General features: G+C 37.2%; 2 protein-coding genes across 3 annotated transcripts; one reads left to right on the top strand and one right to left on the bottom strand.

Moving 5' to 3' along the window:
* Nucleotides 1-270: 270 nt before the first annotated feature.
* On the bottom strand, nucleotides 271-10,937 carry LOC132115456 (RNA-binding protein 39-like). 2 transcript variants are annotated; one of them, XM_059523943.1, is made up of 16 exons: nucleotides 10,676-10,936; nucleotides 10,279-10,335; nucleotides 7,339-7,391; nucleotides 7,044-7,235; nucleotides 5,444-5,509; nucleotides 5,236-5,331; nucleotides 4,849-4,966; nucleotides 4,564-4,716; nucleotides 4,338-4,475; nucleotides 4,160-4,225; nucleotides 2,113-2,317; nucleotides 1,900-1,980; nucleotides 1,586-1,700; nucleotides 1,358-1,463; nucleotides 1,135-1,213; nucleotides 271-1,031 (listed from the first exon to the last, which is right to left on the bottom strand). In XM_059523943.1, exons 2-16 carry the CDS (start codon nucleotides 10,327-10,329, stop codon nucleotides 931-933), a joined length of 1,620 nt encoding a protein of 539 aa, XP_059379926.1. In that variant the 5' UTR covers nucleotides 10,330-10,335; nucleotides 10,676-10,936; the 3' UTR covers nucleotides 271-930. The 2 variants fall into 2 exon arrangements, with proteins under 2 accessions (XP_059379926.1, XP_059379927.1); XM_059523944.1 differs by lacking the exon at nucleotides 5,444-5,509 and having other exon boundaries at nucleotides 10,676-10,937.
* A 3,749-nt stretch (nucleotides 10,938-14,686) lies between these two features.
* Nucleotides 14,687-17,027, top strand: rh50 (Rh50-like protein). The gene is made up of 2 exons (XM_059523527.1): nucleotides 14,687-15,265; nucleotides 15,931-17,027. Exons 1-2 carry the CDS (start codon nucleotides 14,819-14,821, stop codon nucleotides 16,924-16,926), a joined length of 1,443 nt encoding a protein of 480 aa, XP_059379510.1. The 5' UTR covers nucleotides 14,687-14,818; the 3' UTR covers nucleotides 16,927-17,027.
* Nucleotides 17,028-20,485: the final 3,458 nt, after the last annotated feature.

Here is a 20,485-nt window from a genome sequence, read left to right as displayed (position 1 = left end):
TTTATCATTCATAATCCGAGTCTGATAGCCCCTCCCCCTTTGCATCCGGGTTTTTAAAGTGCACTTTTTCTTTTTGGAAATTTCACTGTGAACATACTTCTCACAGTATTTATACTACATCATAGAATAGTGCACAAGTCCACAATTTGGGATTTGCCTACCTATTACTTCATTCAATGAACTAGATTGTAAAACATACTAACATCTCCCTCTAGAGGTGATCTACTCTTCATAACATCATTGATACAAAGAGAACCACATTTTACACAGTGTTGTGAAAGTCATTTAATCAGAAGATTTTAGAAAAATCCATTCTTGATTATGAAAAGTTATAAATTCAAAGATGTTTTAGAAAGCTAAACAGCTCAAGTAGACCCCCGGAAGAAAAAACAACAACTTTTTTTGGTTGTATTTTGTTGCTTAAAAATTAAGAAACAGAACAGAAAATGAACCAGTAGTTCACAACACAATGTCTGTCATGAAAAGATGAAGAATGACAAAAACTTTCTTGACTGAAGATCAAACAGATTGAGAAACCTTACAAGAAAAATCAAAGTCGCTCAAATACCTTTCAAAAAATGCCAGAATCTCCTTCAAATCCGGTTTTCAGGAGTCAAGAGCTCATCTAGAGAGAGCGACGGTGTTACAGGTGTTCATTTATTAATAGACCACTGTACATTAAGCCAAAAGATGGTCTAAAGCTTGCTTTTGCTACTATAAGCGAAATACAGAGAGGGTGATTCTATCTGTAAATCAACACCCCTGTTAAATACAATATCAAAATACAGTCCAACTGTGAAATCTAGCTTCATACATGAGGTGGTTCCTTCATGACAGGACTACTTCTGGCCCACAGCAGTTCATTTTAGGAACCAGATGTACGGTTCCAGATGAAGAAGGGTCAGTAAGAAGCAGGGGTCGCTGTCTGGATCACCGGTGCATGGGCCTCAGGAGCTCTGTGGCTGTGGCAGCTTCTGGAAACAGGTTATGGTACGTAGGTAGAGGCACGTAGGCTGCTGTGATCATTTTACCTGTAAAATAGAAGAAGAGTCCAATTAATGTCACTTACAACATCACAAGGCACTCCTATAAAGAGAAAATCTTGGTAGACGGGAGAAAACAGGACGGGATTACCTGCAAACCACCGGCCGTGCAGGGCGCCGACAACAGCCATTGCTACTGGGATGGATGGACACTTTACAAAAACATTTCCCTGCCAAACAAGAGCAAAAGTGAGGATTAGGCTTTGAGTCCTAAAATGTAGGGGCGAATAATACATTTTTGACATCTCAAAAGCTCTAATTTTAACAGGAGTATGTAGACTCCTCCTAGCCACTGTATAAAGCTGATCACTTACTTGAGGAGAGTTCTTGTCGACGTATATGTGAATAATGCCTCCGTGTTTTCTGCACTCTTCGATGACGTCATCCTTTATCTCCAGGTCCCAGCCAGGTTCATTTTCCCTACAAAAGCAACAAAACAAGAAATTTCATTTTTAATTACTTTCTTTAAACCAGGTCACATGCCATTTGACATCACATGCACCATACTGTCCAGAAAGGTTTTAATAATCAGTGCAACTCACGTCTGTGGACTGAACATGTTGGAGAGCTGTAAACAATGTGTGGCCAGTGGCTCACTTGGAAGGTTCATAGCTTGGTTCATTCCAGGATTGGGAACAAGAGGTTGTGTGGTTGCGGCTGTTAAGTGGCACAAAACATAAATAACTCACTGTAAGCCTTCTGAAAAATCAATAAATGGTGGAAACAGGACAGCAGGTCAACAAGCTCGACTCGGATTTGTCAAATCTCCCCTTGGGGAAAATTCTCAAGACCTCAGTGCGCTTCAAATTGCATTCAACTCAAAGGATTCTAAGATAGGAATATGACTTAGACACACCATTCGCCAGATTTCCAAACGCCACAGAGCCGCTCATCTGTAAGGCCTGTTTGGCAGCAGCAGGAATCTGCAGTCCTGTACCTAAAAATATCCCAGAAACAAGTATATGAGTTGACAACAATGCAATATCATATGAAGTAACAAATACACAAGCAGTTTGAATCAGTCATTGGCACATATGAGAGGCAGCAACATGCATCGTTCAATCTTTACCTTCAGCCAGTCTCGCCATCAGCTGAAGTCGACCCGTCGTGCCCAAGTCAATGCCAGTTCTCTCCAGTTCATCATTGTCCAAGAAGGAGCTTGCAGAGGAGGCATCCGAACGCTCAGTAACATGACCCACCTTCATTGGCCGTCCCGCAAGTTCGAAACCATTTAGCTGCTCCAGGGCTTTTTTAGCACATTCTGCATCTGCAAACTGCACAAACAGACAGTTAATCAGAATCAGATTTATGATGCAAATTGCAAAATAAAACTGTTCTTGACTTTTTGAAATTACATTTTACATTACGCAGATATAGTTGAGTTTCCCTTGCCTGTCACAACATGATGAAAAAAACAGCAAATATTTAGAAAAAATTAAATCACAAAGGCTGGGCTTTATTTTATATATATTAGGGGTGTAACGGTACGTATATTCTTACCGGACCGTTTCGGTACAGGGCTTTCGGTACGTTGCATGTGTGTACCGAATGACCGAATGCAATATTTTGTGTGTGGAACATATACATTTTCGTGTTTCCAAACGAACATATTAAGTGGCGGAAGTTTCCGCGTTCAGCGCAAATCACGCCCTGCAGCTGATTCTAAGGCCAGCGAAACACTGGATGCGTGGCGTGTCCATTTTTAATTCGGCTCCCATGTTAACAGGTTAGAGCTTGCAGAATGCCTGCGTGAGACGCGCATCTCAGAAAACGCGTGCATGCTAGAAATAGGACCGACGCCTAATTTTCATGCGACACGCAAGCGTGTTGGAAGTGTTTCCAGGCAAAAAAGAATAGAAAAATATGTTTATATGTCATTTTGTACACAAATACATATTAATTCATGACACTTTGATGTTTGAAAGTCTATAGGTTGACATAAATTCAGATATAAATGTAATAAAAAAAAAAATTATTGATTTTCAAATATTGCACCTGTCAAACAGTCTATTTTGCCGTCCATACTGTTGATGGTGTCCTTTATCAGTAGGCTTTATATTTATGCTCAGTATGAAGTATAGATATTGTTGTCATGAAGACAAGATCCTGGTCTGTTGGCGGCCTCCCTCTATGTCACCTACAGCAGCAGCACGCCAAGCGCCACGTCAGGAACGATTCTGGTGAAGCAGGACTATAGGCTGGGATTGGTAATGCTGCACTGTAATCATAGTTATTTATTTATATTTTTCATTTTATTTTATTATATGATATTGCTTTGAGAGAGTATTTTATTTAGTGGAGAACTTTGCAGCAGTATTTTATTTCTTATTCTATTTTTATTTTATATATATTTTATTAAAAAGTATTTTTAAAGGAGCATTTGCGTAGGTTCTGAAATTTCTAACCGTTACTGACACCAGTGGCCGTTAGAGGAACTGCAGCCAGTCTCATGCTCGTTCTCAGTGCGCACGCTCTTTTTTTTTTTTTTTTTTTTTTTTTTTTTACTTACGAGGAGTGTCCGTGGGTGTCTGAATTGTGCTGGAGGCTGGTTGCTTCTTTCCATCCGCGGAGTCCATTTGAAAACACTATTGCCGCTGCTTACTATAATGGCTGTCGTGCCGTACGGTTGTAAGCCCAAGTAGACGAGAATGTGCATGACGTCAACTTTTGTGAATTTTTGCGCCAATTTGGGCCCGACTCCTCCACACACAATTGAGCCAACAGGCTGATAGAGGCAACCGTGGTGGACAGTCGAGGTGTCATTCTTTTTTTTACATCATGGTTGGCTCATACATGTACAAATGAAAACTATCTTAAAGATTTTTTTATTTTAAGTAAAAACCTCCACATAGCTCCTTTAAAAAAAAGTGTATAGTAATAAACAACCTGCAGTTTAATGTTTGCATTTCTTTCCCTTACTGTACCAAAAATGAACCGAACCGTGACTTTAAAACCGAGGTAAGTACCGAACCGTGATTTTTGTGTACCGTTACACCCCTAGTTACTACTATCATGTTGATAATCACAACTTTTTTTGCCCAAAATGTTCAGCCCTGTAATCAAATACAGCAAACCTGGAGCTTAATAAAAAAAATTAAGCTTTTGGATGAACTCACTGATATGAAGCCGTATCCTTTCGACCTGCCAGTCTCACTGTCCATCATTAGCTGGATGCCCTCAATCTGAAATGAGAAAAGAAACTCACGTTAAATAGAAGATCCACTCCACATTAGTTTTAACTCTGGTTTAGCTGCTTATTTATGCATGCAAAAGCATTTCAAATGTCAACCACACCTTTCCGAATGGCTCAAAAATGCCCCTGAGCATGTCCTCAGTTATATTGAAGTGCAGGGAGCCCACGTAGAGCCGCATTGGCCCTGCACCACCTCTCTGGAGCATGCTGGCCATAGCTGCTGCCCTGTTCTTCTCAGCCTGAAATATGCAAACAATTCAACAAACTGATTTCCATGCATTGAATTAGGAAGCAGACAGTGGATCTACGATGTGTTGATGCTCTAACCTGTGAAACCTGGACTATGATAGGCACTCCCAGAACCCTCTGCCCTGTCAGACCGATCGCCAGCGGTACCGATGTCGCATCCACAAACTCAATGTAGGCAATGCCCTTTGACCTCCGAGAGTTTCTATCTGAGATCATCCTTACGTCACGGACCTTAAAAAAAAATGGATACAAAAGCTCTCATGTGCTTTATCTTTTATTTAACATCAGTAAATGGAGAGAAAAAAGAAAAAGAAGCCAAAAAATGTATCACAACCAGGTTAGCTTTAATCAAGGGCATCATACTTTTCCCACTGCAGAGAAGAAATCTTCCAGATCTCTGGGTCTGATTCTGGCAGCGAGCTGCATGCAGAACACTGTACGGGCGTCTCTCTCCTCAGGGCTCAGATTATCTATCGGCTGCCTGTTTGAAGAAACACAGTTCATCAACCACTGAAACACAAATCAGTCCATCTGAACATAAAGAGTAGCTGTAGAATCTTTCAGTGGACCATTTTTTCTTATTGTGAAGAATACTAATAATCTGAAGAACATTTTTCCATTATCAAAGAACCATCTGTGCACTGAAAAAGTTCCATGAATTTTACAGGTACTTTATGGAACCATCAATGCCAATCAAGAACCATTTTAAGAGTGTTCTATATTTCAATAAAACTGTGTTGAGCAGCTCACCTGACAGGGCTTTTATTCTTCTTAAAAGGGCTTTTGTTCTTCTTAAACGGGCTTCTGTTCTTCTTAAATGGGCTTCTGCTCCGAGAGCGCCTGCGACTAGAGTCAGAATACTTCATCAGTTGTGTTTAGCACTTATCCATGTAAGATTACTCAAAACAGAAATACACATCAGCACACAACAGGCGGCAAGAGTCACAGATGAGATCACCTGTGTTTGGGGAAATGTTGTGGGCCAGTCTTCCCTCCGGGACCACCATTTAATTTCGGCCCCATACTATGACATAAAACAAGGGTTTGTCTCAGTATTAAACCAGTCAACTTTCAGCCATCATGGTCATGTGAGAGCTACGACATGCTAGATGCAGAAGGGCAAGTATCCAGTGAAATCCAAATGGTCTTCACAGAATTTTCTTTTTTATTGATAGTGTAAAAAAGACAGACCTAACATGAGCATGGATGTAATGTGATGATATTAGCAGAAATCATGTGTGATTCTTCTTTAAAAATCATGTTGAATAGCCAAATTTAGGTGGAAAACTACACTACCCATAATTCTAAAAGAGCCTTCATAATCCATCAGTCTGATATAATACTTCTGTTACCATGGAAACAAGGTGCCATAAGAGCGGAGTAATCTGTAAAATTTATATTGTATTATCAATATTTGTAAAAATTTGCAAATATTATATTACCCTCATATATTTCAGAAAAATAAATATAGGAAGAAATACTTCCAGAAACATGGTCAGTGAAGAAAAGTGAAGAAATTGAAAAAAAATCAGTTTACTCTAAGGACATATTATATTGAAATGTTTTTTATGGAAAAAATATTTATGCAACCATGATCACTGAAGAAGTGGGAGATCACTGCTTGCTCCCTAAGGGCATGTTGAATCATGTGACTACAACTGGCCAATGAACTTGGTTAAGCAGACCCTGTGAACAAGAACACAGTAGGCCTGGGTGGACATCGCCTCCAGGTTTCTATTCTCAGAATTTTTAAAAACAAACACCAAGCATCTTTAAAAATACAGTACTTCTGCATTCTTAGCAAAGCAGGCATTTAGCAAGACACTGACCACCCATTAGTTACAAAAAGCTGTGACATACATCTTTCACAAATACACAAAAAAATTCACATTGGTTCATGTTCTGTCACAAAAATAAAAAAAATTGGTCATCATTCAGTCACCCTCACATCATTCCAAACATATATGACCTCAACTCATCTTTGAAGTTTAACTGCTTGCTTGCTGGGTAAAAAACAATGAAGTTTGTACGGTTGAGCTTCTGCTTATATTTGATGAGCTCTATGTATTTGCGTTGGTAAATCTTTATATGTTTATTATAGTGTTCCTGTGGTAGAGCATTGCGTTAGCAGCGCAAGGTTTTGAGTTCGATTCCCAGGGAACACATGTTAGGTAAAAAAAAAAAAAAAAAAGAAGTTAGCTTGAAATTCTATTTGGATAAAACATTAAATATGGTTATAAAAGCCTAGGACTTTTTAGATGACTTGGAATAAACTGCGCAATTCGTACTGAATCTTTTTACATTGTTTTTTTGAACTTTTAAAAAGTTCAAACTTTAGTTTGAAAGGACAAAAAAAGATGAAAGATTATTAAAAAACTCAACTTATGTTCCAAAAGCTCTTATGGGTTTGTAACGGCAGGAGAGTGAGCAAATGATGACAGGATTATATTAGGGTGAACTATTCCTTTAACTATTTCACTGTGTTGTTGATGAGTGCTTAAGTACTGTCCTGAATTTCGAATTCTGTCCTCTAAACAATGTTCAGGGGTTAAACTCACAAGGGGCTTTTGCGTCCACGGTGGTGTCCACCACGATCCTTGCTGCGGGATCGCGACTTCTTGCGCTCTCTGCTCCGTGAACGTTTGCGTTCTCTGCTACGGCTCCTGCGTCGCTCGCGGCTCTTCTTGCGGCCTCCACTTCTACTCCTGTGCTGACTTGGACTCGGACTACGACTGCTACTGCGTCTCTTCCTTCATGGAAACAACACAATTTCATTCCAACATGTGAACGTAACTTCTCTGAGAAGCTTAAAATCAAGCAGAATGACAAGAATACAGAGGGTTTTTAGCTTACTTTTTGCTGCGTTCCTCATTTTGACCATTGGCGCTGGAGGACTTGCCTTCACCCTGAACAGGATTGATAAAAGAACAACATAAGAATGGAGAGGAAACACTGGAAATAGAGAGGGAATAGGGATAAGAGAAAAGACAAAAATATTACTATCGTTGGCTCCTTTATGATAAATTCCTTGTTTTTCCTCATTTTATCACTTTGGATAAAGGCGTGTGCAAATTGAATGTCATCAAATGGTCTGTTGTAAATAATCAGATGTTAGGGGGCCTGTCTTAAACTTTCCTAAACAATCAGTTAATTTCTAGGTCTTGACCTTGGCTAGGACATGTGTTTTTTAGGGTAGTATAGGTACCCTGCTATTTTTAGCCTAAGTCTTGCTGTAGTCATGTTATAGAGCTGCTAAAGGTCATTCCAGAGTGGAGGCTGTCAGTCCGTGTGATCTTCCCCAGTTTGAGCTGTTGGACTGTGAGAGCTCGATGCCATCTCGGTCTCACAGCTTGTCCTGAAGCAGACAGGGATTCACACGGCTTAGTCATATTGCATCCAAAAGACACCGCATCAAAGTCAGTCAAAAAAAAAAAAAAAAAAAAAAAAAGATTTTCAGTTTTTTTTATTACGCATTTGGCGCATTTGGCTAATTTGGACAACTATGACAGGCATTTGTTTTTCATTAATTTAGAGACAAATAAAAATTATATATCTATTTTTACTGATAGAAATTATTATTGGGTAATGCATTATTTTAATAGTTAACAGTTTTATTATAAAGAGAAATCACTAAAATGGTACATGCACAAACCAAATGCCAATGGCCATGGTTTAAGAGACCATCAAACTGCTGGGTTGAGAGACAGTATTCATATTTAGACAAATAATTAATAGGAAAAATTCGGTAAAGGTCAAGTACAATCCAGGGCTTCAGGGTTTCAATTCTTGACTCCAGGTCCATTGAGAAGGCTATACCATATGAAATGCCATTTGCAATAAAGTTTACTTCCATTATATAAAGACGTTCTACATTTTTTGTCTTTTATTTTATTTTTTTAAATGTAGGGCAGGGGATGATTCTATCAGTTTACAACGCGTGTCCATAATGAATAGTATGTACACCTCCATTCAAAAGTTTGTGGTAAGCAAGATTTTTTTCAGAAAGGATGCATTACATTTACCAAATGTGATGGTTAAGACATATATAATGTTAATTTTTATAATATTCAACATTGATAACATTAAGAAATGTTATTTATCCTTTCTAAATCATTCTAATTTGCTGATCGTGTGACACTGAAGACTGGAGGAATGATGTTGAAAAAAAACAGCTTTGCCATCACAGAAATAAACCGCATTTTAAAAATATATTAAAATAGAAAACAGTTATTTTATTCACTTTGAAAACCAAGAAATTTAGTCTTGATCACAAAAAAATTATTTTCAAAAATCTTACCAACCTCCAAATTTTGAACGTTAGTGCATATTCTTCTGCCACTGCATCAGATTCACCTTTATGGTGACATGGCTGAAACCTGAATACTGTCTCTGCTCCATGTCACATTGTGTTTCATCTACTGGTATTCATTCACCGCTATGTAACCATTTAAAGGTGTATTGTGGCGATCTATTTGTATTTTGGATCAAAATACATTAATAAACTGCGCAACTACTACCTTACTTTTTTTCACAGTTCACACTGGAATCAAAGATGTATTCAGGGGAGTAGAGGTGAGATATCATTAGGCAAGTCTATAAAGAGAGATAGATGGGCATTTATTTGTAATTCAGGATATCACACTAAAAAACATAACGCTCTCTCTCATACACATTATACAAACCTGTAATTCAGTCAGGCACAGACAATAAAAGTAGGGTTTCTAAATAGTCATGACAACACAATACCAAAGAATAAAAAAAATTATAAATACAAATTGTGTCATTATGCATCCAAACCTGCTTTCTTCTGAACACAAAAGGAGAAACTCTGAATTTCGGATTTGTTTAACAATTTAAAAAAAATGAATGGGCATTGGGACTTTTAAGCAAAAATAAATAAAAGAAAAAAAAAACACCCTACATTTATTATAAAAGTTGCTTGTAAGACATTATGAACTTTAATTTAAATAAAATATATATAGAAAAATCACAAAAAGGGACAAAGGTACAAGATTGTGTCCTTAACAGCATTAATGTGAAAAATATGCATATATAGACGAATATTTGGACGCCATTTCCTTGCAGAATCATGGGTAATGTTTTTTTTCCACCAAGAATCTAGCTGTTAAATGTAATAATTGAGAAACTAAAGTGGGTGATATCTTCAACAGCCTTGTAGGTCACAGCAGGTCTGTATTTAACGGGTAAGAAGCTATCTTTATAAATACATTTCCCTGTGAATTTTTATTTTATTTTACTTTTTCAAAATCAGTTTTTAGATCTGGAACTCAACTATTGTACTTGTATGTACTATTTTTATGGTGCTTTTTAAATTCTTTTTTAAGCTTCAGTCCTCATTGTTACATGGATAGATGCAAAGTTCAGTAGTAGTCGTAGTTATTTATTTTTTATTTTTATTTTATTGATTTTATGTCAGCATCTAAGGCTAACTTCATGTCAAAAACTGAACAACAAACACACACAACCAAATAAACACAAAACACTGCAGTTAAAGTTATGTTTAACTTGTAAAGCCTTTTCTGGTAAAAGTCCCTGACTGTTCATACTTCATAAAAAATTAAATAAAAATTCTACTTGCATTAAAACTGAGACAGTCCAATAAAATGTTTGAAGCAATGTTCAGATTTTCTCCTCGTGTTCATCATTAGAATGACATCCATAACTACAAGTGGGAACAGCATGAGGGTGAATACATTAGGAGAAATTTTGCATTTTTGGTTGAACTAGTCCTTCAAAAAAGAAAGATCCGGCAATTTCCGGTCGTCCACCCACCTTTCTGTAAGGCGCTTCCAGCATGGCCTCAACATCGAAGTCATCCGCCATTCTGACCTGTGTACACAAAAACAGCAACATGCGATTTACAAACACAGCCAGCACGATGAGTTATAGTGTACAGTTTCGATTACGTACTCAAGTTTAATCGACAAAGCACACAGACAAATAGAAATTAATCCCACAGTCGCGCTGTACTGCTATTTAGCTCTTTAAATAGCTAACGTTAGCTCGAGTCCCGAGTCTGCAGCACGCGCGTTACATAAGATGCTAATTTAGAGGCCTCACTCTTATCCAAATATAACAGACAGCGTACCGCGGTTCAAGTCATATTCACCTTTACGTATGAGCCCAACTCTTAATTAAACCAGAGAAGCTGCTTGTTGGCCAAAATTACCTGTGTTTTATGTCGCACTCCGGTTATCGTCGCGACCTCTCCGACGCGCGCGTCAAGTTGGACCGTAAAAAACAGCGAAACAAACGGTCAGATCCGCCTATAGACGAATAGAATATCCAACGAACAATTATTCAAACAAAAACAAATACCGATGCTTGTATTTGTGACTATTTGATCAGCTCAGTTCGGCTTGTCATGAGGTTTCCCAACAAGACAACTTCCTGCTTTCCCCAAAATGGACGCTGAGAGGGGCGGGGTTTAACAGCGCCTCTTCATGTAGATAAAAGTCTAGTTCCTTTTCTTCCTGTGTGATTATTCTTGCAGAGCCCGCAATGCGTTGTTTCTTTAAATATCACACTTTTCATAGACCTGCTCTGTTTATTGCACAATTTCCCACATGCATTGCAGAAACTATGTTTAGCGCTTTGTAAACAAGGGCGGAGTCATAATATCTAAACCGATCTAGAAACAGACTTGGATTAAATACAATTTACTTGAATATTAAATTCATACACATGCATAATAATATATATTTATGTTTAAATTAAATTATGATATCATTATGTTATCCATCTGTCTATAAAATAGAAAATAATAATGATGATAAATAATTTGAGAAAGTGTTTGCATATTCTTTTTAATAAAATATGTGCATTCAAACGCATAGCCTAATATTAATGTTTTAATAAATGATAATATTATGGATTTCTTCACATGTGCTAAATCCATAAACCTTTTTTTTTATTTTGTTTTTTTTACTAAAATTAAATTATAAATAATGTGCACTAAATGGTTTAAAGTTTTATTTTTGGATTATATTTTATCGATTATATATATATATATATATATATATATATATATATATATATATATTGGATAACTGTTGTCAGCATCTCTCGTTCACATTCAATACTATCTCAGTCTTTATATTTAAAATAAAAATGTAATTTTTTAGTGCAGTGTAAACAGATACTAGCTGAATACAAAGAGTTAATATGTATAAACAAATATGTGCTTGTCCATTTCACTGTTTATGATATGCTGTGAAGACAAATATACGGAAGTCACACATTTTTTTACTTGTACATAGAATGGCTATGATATGCCATTCTCTTCTGGATACTGTATACAGTTTCAGCATTAGTCAAGGTCATGGGTTCGATTCCAAGGAACGCCATATACTGATGAAAAATAATAAGAAAACTAAGTCGTTTTGGATAAAGCAAATTTAAAAACTAGTCTGAACTGTATAGACTTATTTCACATTTCTGGGATTCTCAGAAGCAGAAGTCATCATATTTGGGAAAAAAACATCTGTAGTGATGAATGGAAACTACACGTTTTGCCTTTCCATTTGCCCTAACAGCAAAAAAAAAAAAAAAATCCACGATAGCATTTCCATGATGTAATGTGAAAAAATACAGTTTGATGAAAAAGAAAAAATAAGAAAGATGTCAAATTTAAAGGTCACCCATTCTGACCTTCTCTTCATGGATCCACTTGCATCTCCAGCAACCCGCCTCCTGCACTTCGGGTCTGTGAAATAGAAATAGCCTGTCTGAAATCCTGTGCAGGCCAACTGGCCCCAATATTTGTACAAATCTTCAACAGATCACTGTGTGAAGTTCCTTCCTGCTTCAAATGCTCCACCATCATCCGCATTCTAAAGAAACCCCAAATCACAGGACTTTACAGACCTGTTGCCCTAACATCTGTGGTCAAAGAAAGACTGGTGTTGGCTTATCTGAAGGACAACACTGGACGCTTGCTGGATCCCCTACAGTTTGGTTACAGAGCAAACAGGTCTTTGGATGATGCAATCAACATGGGGCTGCATTACATACTACAACATCTAGTCAGAACAGGGACTTGTGTGAGAATCCTATTTGTGAACTTCAGCTCGGCCTTCAACACTGTCATCCCAAACCTCCTCATGTCCAAATTTGTTCTCCCTTTTCTCTCTTCTCCCTTTACACCAATGACTTCACTGCAAAGGATCCCTCTGCCAAGCTCCTGAAGTTTGCAGATGACACTACAGTAATCGGCCTCATCCAGGATGGTGACTTTAGAGTCTGAAAGGGGTTTAAAGAGCTGTCTGGTTCAGACACAACAAACTGCAAATGAACATGCTCAAGACTGTGGAGATGACAGTGGACTTCAGGGGAAACAACAACAGTTGTGTCATTCAGATTCCTGGACACCACCATCTCTCAGGACCTGAATGGGACACTTGGGACTCCAATGGGACTCCATTGTCAAAAAGGCCCATCAAAGGCTGTATTACTTCAAACACACCTAAACAAGCTAATCAATGTCTTCAGGATTACTAAGGCTACAGACAAGTGAGTTTTCTTTCCAGGGTTGGAGCTAAACTCTGCTGGACATCAGCACTCCGGGACCGACGTTATCTACCCCTGGTCTGGAGGAAGGGTGGAGAAGCTCATAGCCCAAGTTGCTTGAATCCAGTGTTAAGTTTCCACAGTCTGTGATGATTTGGGTTCATCTGCTGGAGTTGTTCCACTGTGTTATTTGAAAACCAAAGTCACTGCAACCGTTTACCAAGAAATCTTGGAGCACTTCATGCTTGCTTCTGCTGACCAGCTTTTTGTAGATGCTGATTTCATTTTCCAGCAGGATTTGGGACCTGCCCACACTACCAAAAGCACCAAAGGTTGGTTAAATGACCATGGTGTTGGTGTGCTTAACTGGCCAGCAAACTCACCAGACCTGAACCCCAGAGAGAATCTATGGGCTATTGTCAAGAGGAAAATGAGAAACAAGAGACCGAACAATGCAGATGAGCTGAAGGCCACTGTCAAAGAAACCAAAGACTTAAACTACTTCAGTCTGTGTGCACTGAATTTATTTTTATCACTGAGTTTCTCAATTTGAGTTGAATTACTGAAATAAATGAACTTTTCCATGACATTCTAATTTATTGAGATTCCCCCTTATATACATTACACTTTTCAATTTATACTTACATTTAAGCATTTTGCAGACGCTAAAGCATATAATATCCAAAGCGACTTACAGTGCATTCAGGTTACAAAAATAGTTTTTAATGATTAAAGTTTTTACAAGTATGTCTGTTCCCTGGGAAATGAATCCACAACCTTTTGAGCTGCTAAAGCAATGCTCTACCACTGAGCCACAGGACAATATGTAATTATATAAAAACTGTTAGATTTACGATGTTATTAACTGTGGAAATTTGTTATAACAGTCTGTGAAAGGGTATAACGTACGTAGACCAAAATGTTGAGAACAGTATCTTCCATAAATAGACACTCAAGGATTTCTTGCATTTACATAGACAGAATATAATCTTATTTTCAGATTAATATAGACACATAGGTGCTGTTTGTGCTCATGTGTCAGCATGAACGTCCAAACAACAGTTCATAGTGTGCATACTATCTATCAATCTATCGGCCTATCTTTAGATTGATCTGTCTGTCAGTTGGTCTCTTTCTGTCTGTCTGAGTGACCATCAAGCAGTTAACATACATCGACACACAGCTGAAAGCTTCCACAATACTTTCCCAGAAGCTCAACAAGATTTAAAACACAATTATAAACTGATTGGATTTTCTTTTTTACTCTCATGGCTTCATCATCGTTTGCATCTTTCACATGAAATCTCACTGGCTTTTTAAAAGATGCATTTATGCGTATTTAAATGCAAATGAGCAGAATGTTTTATACTGTGTTATCAGCTCTATTAGGAAGCAATAATGTGAACCCCTGTTGAAAGTGCATTGCTCTGCACTCAGCTGTGAGCTTCTATCATGACTGTGGCATTGATCTTTGCAATAAACATGATAATAACTTTTTTATGCCTTTCTCTTTTTATCATTCACTTTTTTATTTAGATTAGATTAGATTTAAATGTCTTTACTATATCCAGTTGAATAAAAAGAATGATTAAAAACTGCTGAGTAATTTAAAATCCTTGGAATGGTTGTGACTAAGAACAAAGTGCAGCTGGCTTCCCCTTTGCCTAAAGCAGAATGTGGATGATGTAACTTTGTGTTTTAGCCAATGGCCAGCATTCTGCTTATCAAACTACAGTAGACAAAATAAATAAGTGTTACAGGAAGTGAGGCAGAGCTGCTGGCTGTGTGCTCAGTTACAGTCAAAATGAAGAATAAATCTACCAATCTGCGTGTGCGGCTCCCTGCACTAATTTTTGCATTGGAGGTCATGATTGTGGTTCTCTATGCATTCTTTGTGACATATGAAGATGATGCTAATGCACTTCTACAGAACAACCAGACAAAGCCAATGGAGAACTCATTGTATCAGAACTATCCATTTTTTGCTGACATTCAGGTGATGATATTTCTTGGATTTGGCTGCCTTCTGGCATTTTTCCGACGCTATGGATTTGGTGGAATGGTGTTTAACTTCCTAATCGCCACATTTACCATTCAGTGGGCCATTCTGGTGCAGGGCTTCTTTCAGTTTTACTATGATGGGAAGATTCATCTTGGTGTGCTGAATCTGATCAATGCCGAGTTTGCCTGTGCTGTTGTGCTGATCTCTTTTGGAGCAGTGTTGGGGAAGACGAGCCCTGTGCAACTCTTGGTAAGTTGATCATTTTTGCAGCAGGTGGCTTGAAATTAGATATTGAATCTACAAAAGATGTTTTGCCTTATCTTCTGCTCAGAGGTGGCATAAATGGATTTTCACCATAATTGTAACTGCATATTGCATACTAGGGGCTGAGGTGGGCCAGAGCAAGAATAATTTTTAGTCTGGCTTTTATGCTGCATTGCGCCTTAACTCTGATGTGTAAAAAAGCTCTAATAATCATTAAAATGTACAATTGTTGGGTAAAATAATGCATTTTCAATTACACTTAACAGTTTTATTGAAATGTCTCACTATATATTCAAATGTACATTTATTTATTTATTTTTTTCATTAAGTTTGGCATAATACATTATGGGATTGCATGCTTTGCAGTGGATATGCAATGATGCCTTTACATTTGGTAAAATGATGCATCCTAAGAAGCAAACTAAATAACTCATGAAGCCTTAAAATGCTACCTAGGCATCACACTAAGTATAAGGATGGCTCAATCATGTAATAATCACACTTTTGTTAGTGCATTTAAATCACCATGATCAAACCCTTGTAATACCTCATTTATAAGTTGTAAATAGCTTTGGATAAAAGCATCTGCTAAATGGATATGTAAATTTACTCATATCACATCCTTATTCTACATACTGTGTTTTGTGCAGATCATGGCCTTGTTGGAAATCCCTGTGTTTGGGATCACAGAATGGGCTGTAGTAAAATACCTGAAGATCAACGATGCTGGTGGCTCGATCCTTATCCACATTTTTGCCTGCTACTTCGGACTGGGTGTCACCTTTGTCCTGTACAGGCCCAGCCTGAACGAGGGACATCCAAAAGAGGCGACAAGTTATCAGTCAGATGTGCTATCTGTAATGGGAACCCTGTTCCTCTGGGTGTTTTGGCCATCTTTTAACTCAGCGTTGACCTTCAAGGGTGACGACCAGCACCGAGCCGTTCTCCACACATTCATAGGTCTCAGTGCCTCCACAATCACTGCCTTCGCCCTGTCCAGCATGCTCAGCAAGAACGGCAAGATCAGCATGGCTGATGTACAGAACGTAACGTTGGCTGGTGGAGTAACTGTCGGTGCTTCGGTGGACATGATGATTTCGCCGGTCGCTGCTTATGTGCTTGGCATCCTGGGATGCATTGCATGCATGCTGGGGTACAAATACCTGAGCCCGTTCCTTGCTCGCCGGCTGCTGTTGCAGGATCAGTGCGGCATACACAACCTGCACGGCCTGACGGGACTTATTTCCAGCCTAGCCGGAATCTGCGCCATCCTGCTGGCGACTGAGGAAACGTATGGCCCCAGTCTCTACCAGACCTTCTCTCATCGGGCCCCTCCAGAAGGAGACCCTCTGCTAGCGAGGTTGCAGGAACTGATCCCGGATCTGGAAGCGGGTTTGGGTCGGACCGCACAGGAACAGGCCCTCTTTCAGGTGGCTGCTGTGTTCGGGACTATTGCAGTGGCGGCAGTCGGGGGTTTGCTGACTGGTGTGGTACTCAAACTACCATATCTGGCTTCCCCCAGTGATGAGAAATGCTTTGATGATGAGCTCTTCTTTAATGTTCCTCAAGACTACAACTGTGTAAACGGTCCGCAGGACATATGGTCCTGTGTTCTCAAAGACACAAACAAAACTGATGCTGAGTGAAGCAAGAAAAAGACTGAGCATGAATATGAGGAATAAATGTCAATGACTGTTGTGAACTTCAGCACTGAGTACTGTGTAACTTACACTTAACTGTGATTGTATTGACCCCTCCCCCCCAATTTTCTTTTATTAATATATGATAGAATGAGGTTTGTATACTGTGTATCAAAATATATAACGTGTAATGTTTGATTTTCATAAAATGTTTATTTCTAGAATATATTTTATGAATCTAATTCATTGATACATTTCAGATTACACTTGTGGAAAAGAAGTAGGCTACTTTTTAGTAAAATAAAAAAGAGTTATAGTTATTAAATAATATATACTTTAATGCAAGATTTCATGTTATTTGCAACTGAATTAAAATAGTTTTCATTTTTTTTTATATGCAATAGCTGAACTTAAGTAAGTTTTCTGACCCAATTAAGTAGGAATTAAATGCATCATAACCTCATAATTACTTCTATTGAAATGTGGGAAATTTGCTAATCAAAATATATTGTATTGTAATTTCTATTGAAACATCTATCTCATGTATTTATACATAATTGTAATGAAGTTGCAATGTAGTACATTTAAAATACATTCATTATAATCCTTAATAAGTACTTAATAAGCATACAATAAATACTTATTTAAAGAGTGACGAAAGACTGATAAATAATATAAAATGGACTTTAAGGTAAAATGCTGAATTTAATATTATCACAAAGTGCATTTATTAAAAGTGTAATTAAGTGTGTTAAGAAAGACGAAAGTCTTTCTTTTTAGGTATGCTTATGTGGCTTTTTTATTTCAGTAATATTATCTGACGTTACTTTTTTTTTAACTTTAAATATTAAATTGCACTACAAGTGTGAAAAAACTGTGAAATATGAACTACATTACATTTACAGGTGATTAATTTTATCTTGATGAAAAGTTATAAATTAACAGTTTGACTGTATTACTTGGGGTCATGCTTTATCTCTTCTATATGTCTGTTTAGACAGACAGATATGCACATAAATATATTAGCATATACTCATATACACAGTTTTATTGCATGTACAGTATATAAAATCTATTGCTGCCGTTAGAATATTAACAAGTTAGGCTGTAAATGCATGCAGTTAAATAACGTGACAGTCTTTTGTGTAATGCTGCAGGCTGCTCAGTGTCAGAGTTTTAATGCTGACTGATGACACTTTCTCAAAATATGCAACATATAACTATTTCACCTCATTAGAAGAATGTAAAAAAAAAATGTGTTTGATTGTGATTGCTGTGAAAGCAATTTTTCTTGGTTGTTTTGGACATTTGTCATTTAATTTAATATATTTATATAAACTATATCTATTTCATCTCTGTATAAATAACCAACCCTTGGCAAAGACTACGCTTACTAATTTAAACTAAAATTGATAAGATAACATAAACAGCATATTAGTTGTATAAGAAGAACCCGTCAATATTTGCATTTACAAATTAATAGCATTTTTTATTTATCATATTGTCTTTTTACTTCTAAACACAAGTAATTTGAATTCTGAATGAAATGTTTGAAAATAAATATTGTTCCTGAGGAGAATTCTCACCCTATAACTCCACAATATTCAGCTCATTAGAAAAAAACAACCAATTATTTATTTTGCTTACAAATAAATACTCAAAAGTAATTGTAATAAATAACTTGAACTTTATTGCATTTTGTGCAGACAAATCTATAAAATGGTCCAGAGAAACCATTATTGATAGAACATAGAAGCTTTTGACAAGATAAAACAACAATTTAAGATATCTAGTTTAAATACATTTTCATATAACACAACTGAGACACAATTTTATATTTATTTTTAAAATATTAAACTTGCATGGACACACAAATTAAACAGCTAGGCTAAGATAACTATAATGTGTCATATATTTACAAAAGTAACTGCCACAGTTAAACCTCTCTTTTTCCAACGGAGTGATATGTCGCACAGTCATATAGAAACAGACACACCATCTCTTTCCCCGTAACAATCACACTCACAAACACACCATTATGACTGCTTGTAAAATACTGAAGCAGAAAACAAAACACATCACGAATCAAATCACTGTCTTTGGATCTACACAGACTACCATACAAAAAGTGTCAAACTGCCCTCCTATGGAGAAAGTAGAAATGTTGGCTGTGTAGAAACGCTCCTGCACACTGCTGGGAAAGTTTCAGAAGATGTACGTTGCCATTAGAAAATCAGATTAAATGCTTCAAATCTGAAACGATGATTGAGGTGAGGCCTGGTGAATTTCTGGAGTTAAAACACCAACATGCTGAAGCAGGAGCACTGAACGATGATGAAGGATGATTCATTTATCTCGCCAATCGCCAAGTGACTGCTGAAGCCTCTTCTGTCTGTTCACTCTTAAAAATAAAGGCTCCAAACGTGGGGTTTTGTAGCAATTTAATTTTCCATTCCTCAGATAAAATGTATTTGAAAATTTCTTAAAAAGAGTTTTAGTGGGAAAAATATTTAATAATCTGAAGAACCTTTTTCTAGAATGGATGCTAAAGAAATAGCTTACTCAAAAAAGACAATTTGCCAAATATTAACTCACCCTCAGGCCATCCAAGATTTGGAGAAATGTAGCATTTAATCCATAAACATAATTTTTTATTTTCATTTTTTTTAATTCTACTTCATTTATTCTGTCTATTGTGAAATGTTGTATTTTGTTTGTAAAGATTTATTTAGCAAGAAACAATGTTACGCAAGAAGTTTATAACTCTTATATCTATAGCTATCACTTGCTCACCAATGGATCCTCTGGAGTGAATGGGTGCCGTCAGAATGAGAGTTCAAACAACTGATAAAAGCATCACAATAATCCATTGTGTGTTTTCAACTTTAAACTGTTGTTTGAGATCTTGAGACTAAAGTATGAGACCTTTATTTGTAAAATTACTTTCTTTGGTGAAAAAGTCATCTAGACTGAATTAGGAGGGAAAATGCACAGATCAAGCACAGTTTACAAGCAAAACAGCCCAAAACAATTGTAAACAAATATGTCAGTGGATTTTGATAACAATACTGACATTTTGGCCAGAGGTGACAGTTTAAAGTTAAAACCCTCTTAATGATGGATTTGTTTCTTACAAACACACAGCTTTTGATTTCAGAAGATGTTACTGATGAACTGGAGTCGTGTGGATTACTTGTGGATTACTGTGATGTTTGGACACTCGTTTTGATGGCACCCATTCACTCCATTGGTGAGCAAGTGATGCAATGCTAAATTTTGCCAAATCTGTTCAAAAGAAGAAGCAAACTGATCGAGAACTTGGATGGCCTGAGGGTCTCACAGTACATCTTATTTTAATTTTGGGGCAAACTATTCCTTTAAAGGTTCTTCACAGACCCACTGATGCAAATACAAGACCTTTATTTCTTAAAGTGTATATCCCAATACAACATGATAAATCAACTGTGGCAACTCCTCTTCCCTCGATTAACTTCAAGTCTGGCTAAATAGCTCATTCCATACAAGTCAGCGTTCTCAATATTGCACTTGAACGTTTTCATACACG

This window comes from Carassius carassius, chromosome 34, assembly GCF_963082965.1.
Source record: "Carassius carassius chromosome 34, fCarCar2.1, whole genome shotgun sequence".
Classification (NCBI taxonomy): domain Eukaryota; kingdom Metazoa; phylum Chordata; class Actinopteri; order Cypriniformes; family Cyprinidae; genus Carassius; species Carassius carassius.
The sequence above is the reverse complement of the archived record's forward strand: the minus strand, read 5'-3'. Positions and strand labels throughout refer to the sequence as shown.

Excerpts from the sequence above, each read along its gene's own strand:
- LOC132115456 (XM_059523943.1), bottom strand. The coding sequence starts at position 10,329 with ATGGCGGATGACTTCGATGTTGAGGCCATGCTGGAAGCGCCTTACAGA. Across the intron at positions 1,701-1,899 it reads GTTTGGAAATCTGGCGAATG|CCGCAACCACACAACCTCTT; the intron begins GTGTGTCTAAGT and ends GCCACTTAACAG. Across the intron at positions 1,464-1,585 it reads AACATGTTCAGTCCACAGAC|GGAAAATGAACCTGGCTGGG; the intron begins GTGAGTTGCACT and ends TTGCTTTTGTAG.
- rh50 (XM_059523527.1), top strand. The coding sequence starts at position 14,819 with ATGAAGAATAAATCTACCAATCTGCGTGTGCGGCTCCCTGCACTAATT. Across the intron at positions 15,266-15,930 it reads CGAGCCCTGTGCAACTCTTG|ATCATGGCCTTGTTGGAAAT; the intron begins GTAAGTTGATCA and ends TGTTTTGTGCAG.